Genomic DNA, 21,125 nt, shown 5'->3' with positions numbered 1-21,125 from the left:
ACGTACTCAGTATTGCGCTTTGACGTACGAGCTTATCACCCGTTGATCAAAGTTAAAAAGCGCGAATAACGGTAAATGATTATTTTTGCATGTATTGTGGACAACCCAAGATTGTCTTTGCATTCTATGATTCTAGTGCAGGCTGGAAGTAATAGGAATTACAACCTGTTCATCTTACATTTATGGGCTGTAATCTTCGGGGCATATGTACTTCATCTTAGACTGCATTATATATAAGCCTTTCTAATAAGTAGACTCGCGGTTCCAGGGAATCCTGAAGTGTAAATACCTGGGCGATGTAAATAATTGATCGGAATCGGACACATTTCTTCGTCCTCAAATCAACAGTTTCAGGACCCGGTGTTCCCTTGAGAGATTTGAAACTGCCGAGCGATGGGCTTCGCCATGTCTGGCGCTCTGCGATATCGTTTATATTTCATACGATACGAATTCTCTGGCGAACTTCTTAGTAAACGAGCGGCAGTTTGGGAAACTCATTTAAGATTTAGCGCGCTGGGGCCTTTCTTTTCTTCTTTCTTAAGTAAAGGCGTTTCTCTAAATCTCAGGTACATGGGATATAGGCCTCATAGATGGAACTTGGCAGAATGCTGTTTTTACCCCCTGAAAACGCCGTATGTGGCGCATTTTCAACGTGGTTCTTCCGATGCTCTTCGTTGCCTTTAATTACAGAATGAATGAAAAAGTTTGTTAGGTATTTGGCGAAGATCGTTAGATTTCTCCGGGCAAACTGGTTACCTCGCCGCCTTAATATAAATAAAAAAATCAATCAATCAATCAATCAACTAGCCCTACAGAGAAAGCTGTGCGTGACTGATTTTTTTTGGTATGAGAATCGCTGGACTGTGCTACTCAGTTGTCAGCCACCTCCTGTTGTTTCTGACTCTGAGCGTCAGTACACTATTCCATAAATATGTACGAATTAGGGCCGTTCGCTGATATATTTTCGAATTTCTGTCTGACAATAAATGTTTTAAGCCCCTAGGAATTTTATCGTCAAGCAACAATAAATACCGCGCTTATAGTGACGACGTTTACAGTAGATCATGTCTTAATGACGTATTTTGAAATCAGCCCTGTTACTAATGGTTTACCAGCACGACCGTAACCCCCTTGCTCGCCTTAAATGAATTTTTGGTCTATGTTTGCTTGGAATGCAAACAAAATCTTAAATAAATCAAACATTAAGCTTTCGTCAGGGAAGATCTCTCGCTCTGAGCAACCTTGTGGGCTGCCAACATTAAGCTTTATCAAGCGGCTGGTCCTTATCATCTTACCCAAGTACATGAGTTAATTGACCTGTACTTGACTTTTGCCACCCGAATATATGCCCAGTCAAGCTTAGGTCTCGCGATATCTTTCACGATTCAAGATTAACGATAGAGTTCATTTAGTGCGTTTACACGCCTGGGTGTGTATTGGAATGCTTATGTTTGAACAGAACGATGACGTCACCGTTTATGTGACGAATGTCAGTTGCCTGGATGTTGATAACATACCGCCTTTGTACCCATTAGTACTAGTACACATTATATGTTTTGGGCTCAGTGAGGCATTGGGGCCTCCGTGGGCGAGGTAGTTAGCTTGCCAGCGCGGGGCAATGACCCAGGGGGCTCTCACCAATGTGGTCTCTGTGCGTTCAAGTCCAGCTCATGTTTGCTCCGGAAAAGCTTTCTTTCTAATCTAAAAGGGGGAAGGACTATCAGCAACCTGCAGATGGTTGTGGGTTTCCACCGAGCTCTGCCTGGTTTCCTCCCTCCATAATGCTATAAGTAAAACACTATCGAGTACGCGTAAAACACCAATCAAGTAAATAAATAAATAAGTGTAGGAAACAGAGTGTAACCAGAAGAAACATGACAAACCCATAACTTAAAGCCACAGCTGGACTTACAGAATCTTACAGCTTGTCCACCGTTTCTTCATTATTTTATCATGTTCTAATTAAAAGATTTATAACTGTAACTGAACTTACAACATTTCCGTCTAGCCTGTTAATTTGACTCTTGCATTATTTTATAACGTCTACATCATAGAAGTGCCAATTAAAAGATAGCCAATTTAGGTAAAGGTGACACTGCCTATTTGACCTTTGTGTGTTTAAGCACAATATATAATGAATGAGATGCAGATTCAACAGCAGTCAGCCAGATCTGAACATGTATGACAACAATCCACATTTTATGAACATGAGATAGACGTAATAAATCATTATTCTTAGCTTTTGATCGTAAGTTTAGTAGACTTTCGTAGAGGTTAACAAGAAGCGTGTGACCTTGGTTTCTTTCATTGCATATAATGATGCTGATGTGGTGTATATGGAAGCACGTGGATATCGTGCAGGCGACTCTACTGCTTGTTTAATACAACGCTAAAAAAGCGCACCTGCTTCAAGTCTGCAAGATCTGTTCACAACTGACAGGTGGGCATTATTTGAAGACATGTGAAGGACTCATTAAACTTACGAGCGTGTGTTGCTGTCAGTAACCCTAAGGTGGATATGTGTTGAATTCAAACACTGGGTCTGTTTTCTATTTTGTTTGTTTTTTCTAAGCCTTACAGGTTCTAGTGCAGAATGAAGAAAATACATGTTGTCTATGAAGCTTTGATTAACAAGCTGGACGCCACAAACCTGTGCAAAACCCACTATATGAGAGCGAAAGTGTGTCTGGAATGTATATGTAGATGGGAAAATATCAGTGCAATAAAATAGTTAGAAAAAATCCACAACAAAAGTATATTGTTCTACTGTCGAAGTAAATACTTCTTTTCGAAGTGGAGGCTTCTTATGGAGTAACGCATGCGCCATTTGTGCAACGTTCCGCACCAACAAACGGTAATATATAACAAACATCCATTAAGGGCGCTGAAAGCATCAATTAATGCTGTTACGTGGTGCTTATATCCTAACAGCCGCAACTAAGGAGCGACAGAGTTTTGTCTCTTTTTCAGTATTCTGGAATACCTGCGTGCCTTCCGTAAGTGCCTAGGGCGCTCGCATGTTAGCAGCAGTACTGTATGCGAGTGTGTTTTGTGCAGAAAAACATTTGTTAATGATTTGTCGGTTTGGATGATGGAATTGTTGATTCTAATCCATGGGAATGTCTCATTTAACGCCTAGCTTATACTATATGTGCGGGATGACATGTGATGACGTAATTGTTTATCGTGTTTGTGCACGGATTTAACGTGCATTTCATCAAACACACCTATTCAGGCAGCAGTGCAGGGTATAATCAAGTGCTAAATCAGTTTGTAAGATGTCAGTTTAGGCAGATTTTATTTTATTGCTTTCTTCATAATTCGAATATTAAGGTATTTTCCCTGAATGAAAAAAAAGCGATGTGTGTAGGTATTTTATTGCTTTGATGTTGACATATGATTTTGACATTTATCTGAAGAGGCATTTACTCCACTGAGTCCAAACTCAGGCTCAGCTGGTTAGCTCTCTAGCGCAGCGTAATGATCCAGGAGTCTCTCACCAATGCGGTCGCTGTGAGTTCAAGTCTAGCTCATGCTGGCTTCCTCTCCGGTCGTACGTGGGAAGGTCTTTCAGCAACCTGCGCATGCTCGCGGTTTTCCCCCGGGCTGTGCCCGGTTTTCACCCACCATAATGCTGGCCGCCGTCGTATAAGTGAAATATTCTTGAGTACGGTGTAAAACACCAATCAAATCAAGAAAATCAAAATCCAAACTCAGAAAGACATAGGTCAAGCATGGGATTCAACCCTTACATCTGATCCATCTAGGTCCATTTTTCTGTGTTGCTTTACCCACTGAAGGAGAAATCCCGATTTTAAACCCAGCCGAATGTTCAGAAAAAAAACCCCGCCAAGAATCGGGTTAATAATGCAGAAATGATGGAACACATCCACGACAGTTGTTACATTTTCACGTTTTTACTTTCTTTGCCAAACAAAATGTTTTTCGTTCACGTGGCTTTGTGCGATCCATATAGCTGTCGTTATTTTACAGTCGAAATAAAGACAGATCTTTCAACGGAATCTCAAATGTAACCTTACAGTGAATAAAAAATAACGCAGACGAAATTTCAACTGCCGGGAGGCTTAAAAAAAGTCTACCCCATGCCCCGCGGGCGTTCTAATACATTAACCTGTTTTATACATCTTTTATGTTTTTTTGTCCAGACGACATGATAGATTGCTACGTTCATCTAACGCCAGGGATTCTCCATACCTCTTAAAACGAAATTCTAGAGTTCAATCCCTTGCTTTAGATCGCACATGGCTCCATAAATAAAATAAAATATATAAATAAATAAATTAGGCCACTTTCCAAAATAGTCAGCGCCCCTGAGAGACATACAGTGTATTCCTCCCCAAGTCATAGGTAGTTCTCAATAAATTTAGGTTCATTTATTGACCTGTGCCTATAAATTAAAGCTAACATCATCGATACAACGTCAACGTCCACTGGAAGTAACCGCCCGTCGTTTCCGTTGTATAAGTTAACACTTGAGCTCGTATCCCGCACCAGCAGAGCTTCTAGCAAATATACATATCATCAATGATACTATCATTATATTTTGTACAATCTGCGGTATGCTCACACACCGCAGGCATTCTAGCTTCAAACTGATTTGAATGAAATGAGCTATACAAGATGGGATGTACGGAAATCAGCGGGTTTTTGGCTGCCACCCACAATGTCTGGCCGTCGTCGTGTATGTGAAATATTCTTGATTGCGGCGTAAAACACCAATCAAATAAATAAATAAATATTCAGAATTCAGTATACCTCAGCTTTGCTCAAATGGCCTAGCCACAGGAAAACAACCAGCTGTATTCATCACGTTTCAGTTATTTCCATTATACGTCATGATGCATTTTTGGCTAACAGATTATTTGTCACCACTAAGTGCTACAGACTGAATTCCAAACATTTAGCTTCATTCTCAGAATTATGCCCGGTTTCCTCCCACCATAATGCTTGCCGCTGTCGTAAAAGTAAAGTATTCTTGAATACAGACGTAAAACATCGGTCAAATAAGTAAAATTAATTTTTTGTTTTATAAAGCAACAAAATTAAAAATAAATTCCATTTCCGCCATTCACACAAACGACTGTCATCGAGTGTGTGCATCATTTTTATTCATGGCGTTAAGAAACAAAAAATAAAAAGTCAAATAAAAAAAAAATAAAAAAAAAACACCCAGAAGGGATTTGAACTCACACATGAGATCCACTGACCTGTCTATACAACTACAACATGTTGGGTGTGTTGTCTTTTCTGAGCGTTAGTCTGTAATGGCCCCATACAAACTCGATCTGCAACAATTGTAATTCAGTAACCACGGCTTTAGGACATTCGAACTATGGAAGGCGCAAAAGTGCCTAACATCTTGGCTTTGTTTTGTACGTACCGTCATGAGCAATGTAATGTAGGCAGTGCAAACTAATGACTGTATTCAAGTGCTGTTGGATCTCAGCGCAGAGGTTCATTACATATTCGCTGATTTAGAACGGGGTCTGCAAGTGTGTCTGCAAGTGTGTGCGAAATGGTATCTTGGCGTCCAAACAATCAAAATGGACGTTCCGGGTCAACAATCCCAAGATTGGCCTTGCACAAACCACCAAACATTCGAGAAAAGATATAGCATAGGAAGTTAAGAAGATCCATGGAAAGAGGAGCGGTCAACAGTTGTCACTGGTGTTGAAAGATGCACTGAATGTTCGGGACGAATCCAAATTCCAACCTGTGTCCAAATCATATACCATGCTATATGTAGTCCATGAGTGCTTATTAACCTAAATATTATGTTATTTGGGCGTTGATAGCAACTGCTCATGTATTATAGTGCTGATCTAATTAAACACCATGAATGTACTATCATCAGCTCCTTGTTAGACATAATTAGACACATTTACGGGGCAGAGTGTCATATGAAGGCTGTGCCAGTGGGTTTCCATTTTGTGGCTATACGCTATATTCACAGTGCTTCCATTGCTAACAGATAAATTAACAAAAGACCACGATACCATGCGTTTTTTAGCAGAGTGACACTGAATGAAGCTACATTTGATGAACGCATTCAGAAGCTTCATCTCCGAGATAGGCTAGTTAGGTCCTTCGGGCTGTAGTTTGTGGATGCTCACAGCATTTGCACGTGCATCTGGACGTCACACAACGCAGTTACCAGTGTAGTAAGCTCACCAATCTATTCTTAAACATCGGAATTCAGAAAATGCTACACGTGGCCACGTGCTCCTACGTTTACCCTCGTACAATGCAGTAAGCAATATACATCTATTTGACTGTCGTATCAAATTATGAAACGAATGCTTCTTATTTTTTTATTTTTTTATTTGATTGGTGTTTTACTCAACAATATTTCACTTATTTCACTTTTACTCAACAATATTTCACTTAATGCTGGCGGCGGCCAGCATTAAGGTGGGATGGAAGACACGGGAAAACCCTCGACCAACCGAAGGTTCCTGAAAGACCTTTCCACCTACAGCCGGCGTATGCTTCTTGAGTTCGCTGTTGTTATGCATGGATTGGAGATGTGGGTTCAAACCCGAATCTGATTGGTACTTCTGTGAGATATGCACATGATGTATTGAGACAAATAACAGGTGCTGTCTACCTCAAAAGTAATCAGGTGCTTTCTTGTGTTTTTATAAAAAAAAATATTAATTTAATCTCACAGTGACCGACTGTAGCTTTTGATATAATAGGCAAGGGCACAGCTGTGCACACGTGTATAAAGATTTAAGCCCGGTATTACCTTTAGTCCAGACTCAAGCGGCGTCATTTACTTTTGTATTAGGATGAGATTAGTATTGAGTTTTAAGCCTGGCTTAACTTTAGTACACTTGAACAACTGGCCTGAAAAGAACAACAACAGCTCTGGACGCGCTGAACCATGTATTACGTGAAAAGATGCAAACAATGTTAAAAGGAACAAAAATTGAATGTAACAATGTGTTTCTTCAAACCACAGGATGTGTTTACAAGGCTTTGGCAAGAAAACAAAATTACGTAAAATTCCCATTTATCATTCATGCAAAAGAAAAAAAATCGCTCATGCGTGTTCCGTCATCTACACTGCTCTTGAGTCGCTGTTCTATTTCCAAGAAGGTTATCAGCGACTGGCACAACTTCTGGCACTTTGCCAACAGTTATCCAGAAGGCTTCAACCACTTATGACTCTAAACTATGATGTGCTGAAAGAGAAATAACGAGTCACCTGAATTCAAGGTAGCTGCTTCACACTGGAGCTAGCAATCCTTCATCATCGGTTATCTACCCTGCACATTTGTATATGCCGCACGGCTGTTTTATCGTTCAGTCCGCCATTTTGCCTTGAATTAGAACGGTTTTTTTAGCTTGATGTATTCAACATTTTTCATGAAGGTCGAAGCAATGTCATTCTTCTTTATATCGATTACGACTATGGTTTGGAAATCTGATTGATTATTCGCATTAAATTGTTTGCTGATAAGTAAAATTATTCCGACTGCAACACTAAGAAACGGTAAACACACTGTTAAAAATGCAAATTTTGTTCTGCTTTCTCCTTTGTTGTTAATTTGAGCTCCTCCTGAGCACAATGGTATGTTTTCCTTAAAACCGTGTTTAGTTTTCTAAGGTCTCGAGCTTTAAAACATAAACATATGCTTTTAGTTTTAAGTACTGAAACTTTCTTGCCATCACCAAGCTGTCTGCTGTGCATCCAAATGTTTACTTCGCGTTTACCAATCATCAAAACCGATTTAATCCGTTATGAAACTCGAGCAAGTATTAAAATACAGTTCCATAAATATTTTGGTGTATGGTATAATATACGTATGCATAACGATGCTGTATATAAAGGAAGCAAAGAGAAAGTTTACGACCCACGCTGCTGCACGTAAATAACTTGTCAGTCTTCACTCTTACACAGGTGCTTCAAATGGATAAAGGTCTTCTGCTCTATTACGTTATAACTGGCTGTCTGACCCTTTCTACCGTAAACATTACAGTCATTTTCGTGATTTATTCTTGGAAACACTAAAAAAGCCACTGAAATAAAAACTTTTTTATTCCTCTAGATAAGGCAGTAGGTCGTGTATTGTGGGACGGTAAAAATTGGTCAAAATCTGTTTCTATCTATCTACTATTCTCCAAACTACAAAAGTCAAACTTGTGTGTTACATTAAGGTAAGTAAAGGTATTTTATAGCTTTAGTGGATTTTTATCTGAAAATAACGAATGTGATCACAGACAATCAATTTAGATTATAGAAGCAGCCACGTTCTCCGGGGGAAACGTTTTAGAATGTGATACAAACTTATTTACGACACCAGCCAAACACATTCTTTCCTTGAAAAAAAAAGATGAAAAAGAAAGTGAAAAATGAATGCCCCGCTTGTAACGGTCGGTTTGTTCGCGTCTGTCTCCTCCCTTGAGAAACCTGTAAAACTTTTTAACATGCAAACTGGATTTGTAGTTCTTGTTCCAAACTAAACGCTGTATAAACGTGTGAAGGCCTGTAATATTTGTTTCTGTGTTTCCATATGCACTAAGCCGTGTGTTTGGTTTAAGTGTGTGTACGTATCGTGTGGGACGGTTGAGGGGCAGGCGGGGATGGCGGAGGGGGGGGGGGGGGTGGAGGGGATTAGGGGCGGTATAATTCTGTCCAGTGTAACTCATATGCACAAATGTAAAATGACTCCGTCACATTATATCCTTTGACCTATATGGTAGTGTATTCTATAATTTTATATCCAGGTATGTATGTGACATGAGGCTTTATATTTTATTCTAAATCAATAGTAATATTTCAAATCAGGGAAGTGTAAACTTATTTGTCTTTGTTCTAATGTCACCTAGATCATGTGTCTATATATAGGCTACTGTTACAATGGTATATGCAAGCCTAAATGCCAAATAGCTGGCCCTGAACGTATCGAGCCACGCATACCTTACCTATATTAGCTTGGAGAGTAAATTTATGACAGTAATAAATTATTATAAGGTACTGTTATAAAAATTTCTTAGCTAGAGCTGATAACGCTTGCTCATGTTTGATTAGAGAAAATGCAAAAAAGACTTACAGCATGTTGATTAAAACCTGAGCAGCGACGATGGTATTATAACTGGCAAATGGTCACACGAAACCGGTGAAATACGTCCTCTGGACAAATCACCTCTCAAGGGTTTTATTCAAAATTTTCATATAAATACTTCAACAGTAGTAATTTACACGTCCCTTTGAACCGTGGCTTCAGTAGAGTTAGTCTACAAACGCACTGAGGTTAGTTTGCAATATGAATGACTAGGTTTTCAACTAAGGAAGTATACAGTTTAGAGTGCAGAAACACATTAGACCACTTAGTGAATGATCCATGAGACTAAATATGCAGAATGTAAATATTTAACTTTTAACATTTCGATGAAACCCGGCTGTTATGAAGGGGGAAAGTGCATATATATGTTGAACACAACTAACTAAACACAGGTGTTTCGTTTTTAAGCATATTTCTGTTATAGTTTGGAAATGTGTCCTGGTTTTTGTTCATAAAAACTGCTGGTTTCTTCTTCGACCGTAAGTGAACTATTCTTGAGTGTGACGTAAAACACCAATTAATCAATCAATCAATCAACTAAACAAAAAGTAGCCAAGTCTGCAGGAAAGTAATTTCAATGTTGATAAAGATGTATACCTGTTTACCAAAATAAACACATCACATGGTTACATACCAAAAATGAAACATTTATCATGCAAACATGTCACATTGTTACATATCAAATATGAGACATGTGTCATGCAAACATGTCGCATTGTTACACATCAAGTATGAGACATTTATCATGCAAACATGTAACATTGTTACACATCAAATATAAGACAATTATCATGCAAACATGTCGCATTACTGTATGCTTCTCGGCGGTTTATACATATGCTTATAAAGGAATATTTGGACAAGCACTTGTTTTATGCATAAAATGCTGGCATTAAGTGACTCTTCTGACTAGTGAGTCAGATATAAGCTGAGAAAGCTGTCATAATACTTGCGGTCATTTCCACTAAATCCAAGTTTGACGAGGCAAAACTGGAAATTTGATTTGCAATTTAAATTTAAAATTTAAAATTGGGAGCATGTTAGTGTTTTGTAGCGACAGATATGTTTGAAATTTAGATGATCTATTTATATTATATCGAGGTTTACAATTTTAACATTTTTGAGGTGTTTTGAGGTCAACTGAACGGTTTTTAATATGACAATGAGATTCATCGTTTAAATAAATACATGGTGATGGATGTGTTTTTCTATTATTTCCTATGTTCGTGTACAAATCTGGTTGCTTATGTTACCGAAAAAAAACCGCTCAAGTTACGACACTTTATAATTCGCTCAAAACACTATAGCTTGGTTTCATTTGCATTTTAGAACGTCTGGGCCTCAAAGTCCTGTTATACGATCACATGTGCAGTTACAGTGCGGTGCGCAGCACATAAATTCACAAATCCTTTTTTGGTTTAGTTTCCTATCAAGAGAATGGCTTTGTACACGCTAAATGGTTGTCAGGGAACGTGGTTTACGTAAAACAGAGTCACTACAAGTGAATAATACGGTTTCGCTTTCGTGCCAGACAACTCCAAAAACGTGTTACATAACGGCATTACCGTCCAAACCGAGGGGTCTGTCGAGGAGATTTCCATTCCTCACACGAGGAAAAGTTCGACGGGGCAAAATTCGGCTCACACATGTTCATCTCATAGCGCTGACAAAGTCACCCAATCTGTGAACAGAACTCTTGTTGATCGATAGCATTGCGGACCGAATCTGAAAGTCTAGCATCGACAAATCGATGTGACATACCGATGACCTTGTGAAGGTCAGACGATTTTGATCACTGACCATTGATGTGGATTGGTTAGGTCCCTTTTGAAAGCAGGCAATATCTGTTCGCTTTAGTGGTCAGATGCATAAATCTACCGGATATCCTGCCCCTGTCTGTTTTATTTGATTGAACTTTTACGTTGTACTCAATAATATTTCACCTATACAACGGCGACTAGCATTATAGTGGGGAGAAGCCGGGCTAGACCCGTGGACCTCATCGTTGCTGTCAGACCTCCCCACGTTCGACCGGCTATGTAGTCAGCATAAGCTGGACTTGAACTCACAGCCAATCGCAGTGGTGTGAGGCTTTTGTGTCTCTCCAATTCCCAGGCCACGCAGGCCCCATCATATCCCTGATTACAATTCGTCTGACCGGAGATCCTCAATGTGCCGTTTGACATTTGTCACATTATAATTCTCAAAATAGTTAATACAATGCCTTGTCGATGGAAAGTTGTTATTTGTAATCGGTATGACTTACACGCTTCATACCTTTATCCGTTTACTGGATATTCTGTGACTCAGGACTATAAGTGGTCACATGACTGATTGATTGCTGCGTTGATTTAGTGGTCCATAATCAAAATCGTCTCTCCCATACGAAGGCAGTCAACTGCATTTGTAAAAAGAAAGGAACTATTTGGGTTAAACCAGTGGCCCCCGGCAATTTCTTGATAAACTTAACCACGTGTGTCGTGCAGATTTGCATGCTACTTCGGTGGAATGCAAGTGGTTTGCAAAACTACTCTAACGGTAACAGCAAAAGGAATGGAATACACAAATTCTCTATCCAATGCCGGGTTCGAACCCCCACCTGGCGTGCCTTGTGGTCAGGATTCGAGCAAGATACTTACTGAACTACGCCCCTCTCACAGTAAACACATAGCGAGGATACTTGAATGTGTGTATTTCTATGAGATTTCATAAAATCCGCGCATTTAAGATTTTTTTTCTTCCTTACTTGATTCTGATATGAACCAGACAGAACGACCTAACGTAAACATATAGGGAAGCAACGTGTAAGTGTCCATATATACATCAGACCAAAACACGAGCTTCCCTATTGCCACAACTGTGCTGTTATTAAAAATTGCATACTAATGTTACGTATATCACAGGGAAATTTGAAAGTTAGTTGATGAATCATGTTTACTGCTTAGCATTGCCAGGAGATAACGATATGATTGGTTGTTTTGTTCTTCCGGGAATTTTATGATAATATTTAATAACGCAGGGATAACCCAGTTCGCTAAGGTATGTAGCCTATATTCTCACTCATATACATAACACATCATGATCCGTTATAATGTACATATACCGATTTTTAAGTTGGCTTAATGGACAAAGCCTAGTCATTACCACAATAGCGTGATTGCAAATTCCCCGTGTAATTTGCCGTTATTATTCGGCTTATGAAACACGAACTATACGAGTTAAATGCCCCATTCCTTTGGATAATACGTATTACATTATTCACGGTGCACATCGTGGTGGCTTTTTCATTTTCACAGCATGTAATTCTACGATTGTACATTTTTTTTTTGTAAAGAAAATTTGTTTTTAGACTTGGTAATGCTTCTTAAAGCTGTGAATTTATATGTGTTTAAGAAATATGTGAAGCCAACATGTGAGAAAAGTGAACATTCACAAGAAAACATACTGTTTACTACCCTGACCTCAGCAGGCTGCTATGGCGGTATGATATCACTCGTTTCCAGTCTGCGCTATTAATGCCGATGCTATACTGGGTTTTTTTTTTTGACACATTAAAAAGCATATCCACATCTCGGCTAATGACAGTGTCGCTGGAATGTTTTGTATTGGGAATCACCTTTCAGTTGCACTAGAGAACTCTATTGGAACATAAATGCATTCCATCCATTGAAATGCATCAGCTTTGGAACTAAATTACCGGGCAATCGTGACACGTGCTATTAAAGGAACACATTCAGATGAAATAGTTGTGAATCACAACGATTGTTTGTATAGGAACTGTGTTGTGTTAGGCATGAAAAGTTGTTGGCCTGATTGTTGATCAAAGTCGCACTGATAAATTCCATAGCAAATTTGTTATGTATAAACTATAATATACTATTTATATACATTTAGCTGGTACTGGTATCTCATGTCTTGTAGTCTGTTTTAGTGGTAGTGGTGTAGCTTGTATGTACTGCACAATATCATGCAAATATGTATTCTAATCTGAACTAGAAACCTTTACAATGTACCGATCATGCCAAACATGAACATCCTCTTTGTCTAAGAAGACACCTACATATCTGCGATACCACACAGGGAATTTCAGTCAGGGAGTGAAAAGGTGTACATGACAAGTGACTTCAATGAAGGAACTGACTGTTGTAGCCATTAAGAATGACAGTAGTGTCTTCTTAAACCGACAGGCGAGGCTGCCATTGGAGCAAACCTCGGGGAATTAAACCATCGCGATATTAGACACAACACGGATACCTTAATATGCTAGACGATGACAGGAAAGCCCTGGGCTTGGTCAGATGGTTGTAACCTTGCTGGGGGACAAGCAGATTCGGATCAACGATGACCCTGGTTCAGAGCAGATTGATTGCGGGGTACACCTAGCGGCTTGATTGCCGTAGTTAGTTCCGCTCAGACGAAGCGGTGCACGGCGATTAAAATTTCATTGATGAGGGTGCCGTCAAACGACACGGAGCATTGCCACGTTCTTAGATGAATTGACTACAAAGGTTTTTTGTCAAGAACATGTTTACCTGTCATCGTTTCGTAAAATCATTCTAGCTATTACTGTAATTGTGCTTTTAGGGTAGAGTGGTAGCTTAAATCAGACAACGGAGCATCTAAATAAATCTGTCTAGAAATGTGTGGAGAAGCAGCTTTTGATCTTGCTGTGTAGAGTTTGTCTGATAAAAGTAAGCTCAAGTAAATATAGAGAAGAATGATAAGGAAAACAGAGAGACAAGACCGACTGATTTGTGAGTCAATAAAAAGAAGAAATGCAGCTTACAAGAAGGTCAGTTTAATCTACTGGTATGATAAACAGCACTATACTATTTTGCAAACCCATGTGTTTTTTTTGCAGGAAAACCACAAACCATTTCATCCTCGCTGCATTTGTAGCTTTACATCGCCTACCTCCACAAAATCAGAAAAAGAAGGTAAATTTAGTAAAAAGATATCCCCCCCCCCAACTACTCCTGTCCCAATAACCTGAGAAAAAAAAAACGCTCAAAATGTGCCAAAGCAATGATGCTTAAAGTCATAATGCTGCCAACTACACTCTGCCATTAAGCACTGTGATACAATGTAGCATATGTCGATGGTGGTTCTTGACAGCGTCGTTATCTTTAGATGACCGTGAGAAAAAACGAAGACAATGACTTGAGTATCATGCCGTTTGATGTGTTGTGGAAACACAGATTTCAGATTATCGATGTGACTCTCAGTAATCGTCACTTGCAATCAGTAATATTTGCGATGAGATACGGAGATGTGAAGTGTAGTACAATGGTTGCGCAGAGATCTGTTTGCTTTCTTTTAAATGTAACTTGTGATCAGGAAATGTAGCATGACCTCACATTTGACTTATGTCAATTACATACCATGTCTTATAGCCATATACATATAACGTTGTCTTAATTCTGGCCCAGTGTTGTAAGTACTGAATGCCATAGTGACATATCTCTATTATACTGGCTCAAGGCCAAACAGTCATCTTTCCTTGCTCTGGCCAAACGAGGTATCAAAAGTACCATTTTAATGCCTTTGGTATGACTGTCTTTGGTCTCATCCCCTATCTCCCAACTTCGATGTGTACGCTTTAAGCATTAGGACACGACAACAGACCACAGTATAAAGTATTAAAGCATTTCCGCAAATCCCAAATATTCCATGAATGAAGTAGTTTTATATTAAAACGGAAGGAAACCGACCAGGAAAATGCTACTATATATATATGTTGAAACATAAGGAAGTGTTTATAGTAAGCGTTTTTCAGTTAGAACGCCCCTTTAATGTTTACGCGTGGTATAGAATTGCCGGACTTAGATTAGCTTAGACAAAGAAAGAAAAACGGTTAAAACTGTTAGTCTGTTCGGTGGTAAGGGAAAGTTGTGCTTTACCGGGCTTAGTGGAGAGTGCACCTTCCAAGTACACATGCATATTAACTGTGCGCAAACTCCGGTTACATGGGAGTAAGTGACGACTATCGAGAAATCGTGTAATCCCCCGTGTCCAGCAATCCATAGTCACGACGTATCGATGGACGTGTTCAGGCGGTCTATGATCCTTGATCAGCGAGCCTTCGATGTATAACAAGACTGGGTCAACACATGTAGTGCTCAGCCGCTGTGTTTGATCAGACCCCTATTTTACAATTTCTTGTGAGGGCATTCGTGTTAACGTTTACTCCCAGGCCTATACCCCCATAGGGACTGCAAGGGGCGGGAGGTGCTCCACTAAGACTTGTGTTACAAGTACCTAGACGTCTGTGGCAGTAGTGTAACGCCTCCACTAAAGAGGGTGAGTGCGAGCACGGGTACCGTTGGTACAAAACGGACCGTCTTACCCTTATTACGATACGGCCGCCCGATTTGCAGAGCGCAGTAACTAATGTACTGGTTTTTTTCGTTACACGAAAGAGGAAGGCGTCCTGGATCAGCAAAGTGACGGAGTTTCTTGGAGAATGTCAGGCGGAGTTATGGCTATAGTTATTACTGGAGTTTAATAGGTCTCCAAAGAAATCTGCCTAAGGCATGAGATATTTACTGCTTGTTATCTGAGAAATCAGTTAACAGTGTTGGCAAAATTTGAATAGTTTTTACTCTTAGGAGTAGCATTTACATCCCCGTTAAGTAGCTCCACCTCCCTCCTGAATTTTGGTGTGGCTTAACCTCTGGAAACTGAATCGCCAGCCAAACGGATGTGTATACGTCCATAAAGCAGGCAGTGATTTCACCAGGCTAAGCAGGATGTTGGGGATTTCTGCTTCACGGCAATGCAAATAGTTCGGCATCTACAAGCCTAGCGGGAAATTCACTCAACTACTACACGCGTGTCTGTTAGGCATTACCCTGATATGGTGTTAATACAGTGGAGAGTTGCAGTAGAATATAAAAGTGTTGCAGAGCGTTGAAGCGACGGTGAGACAACCTGTGGCTGATATCCCGTCTGTTTTCAGGCGCTCAAGTGTCATTGGCTGGCCGCTTGCTTTAGTCATATAACGTCTCCGCTCTCTGAGCTGGACGTAGAGGTGCGGATTTTTTACCGTTAGAAGGTGATGGCAGATGTGCTGTAAACGGAAATTATCATGAAAGTTTGACCAGGGAGACCAGGGATCAGTTATTCGAGAAGCGTCATATCACACCTCATTTTGTCATAAGCTTGGATTAATACATCGTCGTGAGCATATTAGTAACGAGACCCAGGCGTTTTATACTGGAGTTTTACGTGCTGATGTTACAAACGAAGTATGGAAGGCGGTAATACACATAACGGCAGAACTCTTCGCAGATGCAGGGCGTCATTGTCTTGATGCGGTCTGTCAAGGATCAGTGGGTGAACTGTATAGTTCTCGGGTGATTCGAGGGATCTATCAATTGTATGACTGATTTGCCTCCAATATGCACGTCTTGATCGTTGTTTTATTAAGTGTGATTTGCATCACTCGGGTTGCCCCCGATCCTTTACCAATTGTTAAAATGGCTGTTCTGTTGCCCTTTAAAGGTAACTACCCTTGGGGCATCCCAGTCACCCTACCCGCTTTAGAGTATGCTGTGGAGTACATAGAGAAAAATGCCACCATTTTACCAAACCACCATATACAGCTCACCGTAAAAGATTCTCATTGTTCAGAAACATTCGGACCGCTGGCCGCCATTGAGATGATGATGGTGTTACAGCCCCATGTCTTCATCGGCCCAGCGTGCGATTACGCCGTGGCGCCAGTCGCCAGGTATTCTCCTAGCTGGGGTATTCCAATTTTAAGTGCCGGTGGCCTTGTGGCTGCCTTTCAGGACAAAAGACAATACAAGTTGCTAACTCGCATCCAGGCCTCATACGCGAAAGCTGGCGAATTTTTCGTCCATCTTTGCTCAAATTTCAACTGGACTAAAGTAGGTCTACTTTATCACAACTTTCAAACGGACGCAAATGAAGGGCGGTCTGATTGCTATTTCACTATGGAAGCAATTTTCATTGCCGCCAGGAAATACCTCAAGGTTCGTCCATGGCATAAGCCTTTTGACGAGCAGGATCCCACATTGGATATTACCACGATTCTCAAGGACATGTCAAAACATATCAGAAGTAAGCCTTTTTTATTCATGTATTTTTTACCTATATTACACAAGTGCAATTTCAGGGTTGCATTGCATTCACTTGTATTATTTGGTTTGCTTGCTATGTCTTCCATGGTAGTGAAGTTATGAAGTTCAAACTTTTTTTCAGCAAACTTGCCACTGTATTGCTTTCATCTCATGAAATTAACAACCCGGGGAATGTCAAATTAATCGACTCTCTAGAATTATAACTCCACCCTTTATTCCCAACAGACGCTGAGTATTCAAATTAAACTATAAAGTGCAACACACTCAGACATTACTTTGTGTGAAGCCGTGAAATTAAAAAAAAAATCTGAACACGGATTGTTCACTTTATTTGACTTTGAATAACTATTATTTGTTTGTAAATTTTATTTGTAAAGCATATGTTACTTTGAATTCATATGCTTTACACATAATAAAGTTATTATTGGGCGGGGAGCTCTGTAAACTTGTTCGCGTAAAATACGAATACGTCCATGCTATATACCTATGATATTAGGATACTACGGTGTTGTGTAACTATACTTAACCATGCTGATACAGGAGCTGTATAAAGAAAGACGTACGTCTCATTAGGGGCGACTGAAACAACATCTGGATATTGATCACAAGAAAACAAAAATGTCATTTTAAGAAGGTGAAGGGTCTGTGAAATTCTGTAACATTGCAACAGTCGAAGCATCTATAGATGCTAGAAACAGATTTCATAAAGAAGAGCGGCTAGTGTTACAACATGTACGGGTATGTGCAAGCGACATTCCGCATCTTTCAGAATGCTATGATGCTATCATCTGATAAACTGGCAGAAGGCGATACAAAGTCTAGTGTTACAGCCTTGTAATTATTGCAGCCCTGTATCATTTATTGATGTTTAGATTTAAACATCACACAAGCAAACATGCATACATTTGTCTGAAACTGAACAACATGCGCGCAGTAGTCCGCGGCAAATGGACAAAGTGTGGCTCGGTTTATCCTTGATCGATATGCGTGCGCGTTAGTATAACTTCACGCTTGTTCCGAACCGTCCATAAGGCAGGCGAAATATCGTTATGCATGTTGTTGAACATCTGTGATATAAATATATAAATAAATATAAACAGGTAAATGTACCAAAAATACCTCTCTAATAATAACTTGTGTATGTTTACGTGTTAATGTTAACTACCGTTTTTTTCTGTTGAATTCCTACTTAAAACAAAGCGACAACATACGCTCTCGTGTGATAAATCTCGCTCCGCGTAACTATTTTCAAATACAGTGATCTAGGATAGACGAACAACTGGTACATGAGTACCCTTTTAACAACGATCTTTCTTATGGCGAAAGCTGCTAAAACTCTGAAAAGTTTGTCAAACGGACTCATTTCCGTTTAGACAATGTAACTGCCATCTGCGTCCTCTGGCTACAGTCTTAACGGTTCAGCTTTATCTACAGTTTAGCGTAGTCATACAGGAGACTGTGAGATTCAACGTTATCTGTTCTCAAATCTACTGGAAACATTACTGAGTATAGTTACAAAGCGTAAAGTTACAATCAAAGAAATGAACTAAATTCTAGGAAAAGGCATCGGATTAGTTAGCATATCACTAAGATAGAATTTTGTTATTGCATGTCGGTCAATTTTTATAAGTCAGCTTAAGTTTTACGTCAAAAATTTTAACACAGCTAAAATTAAAACGGTTTGCCCTAGTACGTGTTAAATCTGTATACTGTATTATACTGAAGGAAAAATTTGGGTCAACTGACTGAAACATCTGAGTTATACAATTGAGCTAATTCAACTCAGAAAAGTGAGTCATATGACTAGGCCAGCTGCCATGACCATGCTCCTGAGAGCTTTCCGACTGACCAAGTGAGTCAGCCTTATAACCAGATGAGTTACAGTCTTTCATTCAGCTCAGCTGATCTGGTCATAATGTTGAATTAGCTCAGTTTGATAGCTCAACTTTTTGAGTCAGTTGGCCAAAGCTTTTCTCTCAGTTTAACCACAACTGAGATCCATCCTCTTCTGAGTTTGTCTTCACATGCACTTGCAAGTTAGCTCTGTGATAAATACGAGCTTTGATCAACAAATTCAGCCTACGGTTTCTCAATGCTGTTGCATCTAACTAAGCAGTAAGTATTGCTTTTGTTAGACGTTAGTGGATCTAATGGAATACCTGAGACGTGTGTGTCATGAATTATGTTTTGAGAACACATGCTCATTAGCGATAAACTACCAAGAAGTTGGGGACCCCCGAATGTATATAGTATCTGGTGCGTGCACATAAGAGCCTATTAACGCCTGCTGATGTAATAGTCTTGGAATTAGTACACTTCACATCTTGTAGACGTTCGCAATCTTTGGTTCTATATCGGTACATCGCTTTGCTGTTGTATGAAGTGCATATGGAATGGAACTTTTCCAAATGTGACGCACTGTTTTTTCATTGTGGTACTTTTTGTGCTATTACGCCTTAGTAATGCCTCCTGGAGGCGTCATGGAAGCCATAAATTTAGGAAATATCCAACTGTCATCACTTTTGTTCTTTCAGGTAATATTTTCCATGAATTTTAACAGCATGATCGCATGGATACCGATGCAGAAAAATGTATTTCGATGTTAAAATTTAATGGCTGCACAAGCAGGAGTAATGAAAAAAGATATTGTAAATTATGTAAAAATTCCGTTCATTTGATGCTGGCATGGCGTTTGCCAAGTTTGCAATGTAGCTAATGTGAAAAACATGGTGCTAACTCCACTGACCGATATAGACCTTAAGCTCCCGAGAATTTGCACTACCTTTTTGCGCTTTACGTTTGCCTCTTGACGAAAAAGAGATATATTCTATACTTATCTGCTTAAATAACATCTGTCAGGGATATATATCATAAAGATAACGAGCAAGGTAGGGGGCATGCCACCAGCTATGTTCTCCACGCAAGATGCATTTATAGGTAGCTAGGGTTATGTCGTAGGATCGTAGGCCTGTAAACATCGGAATAGCTGCCAGTAAAGTGCAGACATTGTAAGAGAAGACACCCGCCATAATGCACAGCCGTTTCTTCTAACCCTAAAATCTGATCATTGTCGATAAGTGTATAAAAGGCGCATTTATACAAGTCACCGAATCCCTAAATTACTTGTAGAGTAGCAGAGTAATAATATATGAGAATAGTAAAGAAATACAGTGCATCCACTCATCGAGTGGAGTTTGATAACCCTATGTCATAAATATGTTTTATTGCTGTGTGATAGAGTACACTTGTTTTGTCCACGTGATCGGTTGATAAGTCGTCACGTGACGTGTCCTTCACCAACTCAGCAAACCAGATCACAATGACACGAGAAGTGTATGTAGATTGTTTTAAAGGATCCGATCTTGAGTCATTTTGCACAAACCTCTGTCTATATGGATTTAAAACTTTAAATACAAGAGTAATAAAGAGTAAAATTTGAAAGAAACAAATAAAGGGATAAACAAGTGATGTTCGGTCCACATTTTGTTTTATCTAGCAGTTATGCCATCAGTTAACATTGTTTTATATTCATCTACCACTTTCAACAACAACACATTGTTAGTTCACGGACGACTTATATGTCTGACTTTTTTAAAACCCGAATCTGCTGCCTTTATTGGGGCAAATCAAGGTCACATGCTGGACAATGTGCGCCGAGGCACACCGGCCCTGCACTTCATCCCACCGGAAATGAATCCGATAGAATGAATACCTCGTTATTACCCATAGAATTCCGGTTTCCGGATTTATCCGGAGGTCCGGATTTTAGGGTAATTGACATCTTATTCCGAACCAGAGGCGAATCCTTTGAACTTCCGAAAATCATCGAAGTCTGATCGTCGACTGCATGCTTCACTGACAAAGAATCATTTTTTGTCACTCCACGACTCGACAAGCTTTGATGGACTTAGAATTTTTGTTACTTTAT

The 21,125-nt window shown here is 39.7% G+C and overlaps 1 protein-coding gene across 3 annotated transcripts in view; it reads left to right on the top strand.

The window, feature by feature from the left end:
- The window catches only part of LOC135462722 (atrial natriuretic peptide receptor 1-like), a 212,983-nt gene that overhangs the window by 74,862 nt on the left and 116,996 nt on the right, over positions 1-21,125 (top strand). Inside the window, exon 1 of one of the 3 annotated variants that reach the window (XM_064739945.1) lies at positions 15,639-17,177. The exons of 1 other annotated variant lie outside the window; for it this stretch is intronic. In XM_064739945.1, coding sequence (XP_064596015.1) covers positions 16,493-17,177 — 685 coding nt within the window. In that variant the 5' untranslated portion in view covers positions 15,639-16,492. Of the gene's footprint in view, positions 1-15,638; positions 17,178-18,581; positions 19,313-21,125 lie in introns of those variants that run through there. One more of the 3 variants, XM_064739946.1, reaches the window with a different exon arrangement.

Source organism: Liolophura sinensis, chromosome 2 (genome assembly GCF_032854445.1).
Source record: "Liolophura sinensis isolate JHLJ2023 chromosome 2, CUHK_Ljap_v2, whole genome shotgun sequence".
Classification (NCBI taxonomy): Eukaryota; Metazoa; Mollusca; class Polyplacophora; order Chitonida; family Chitonidae; genus Liolophura; species Liolophura sinensis.
The sequence above is the reverse complement of the archived record's forward strand: the minus strand, read 5'-3'. Positions and strand labels throughout refer to the sequence as shown.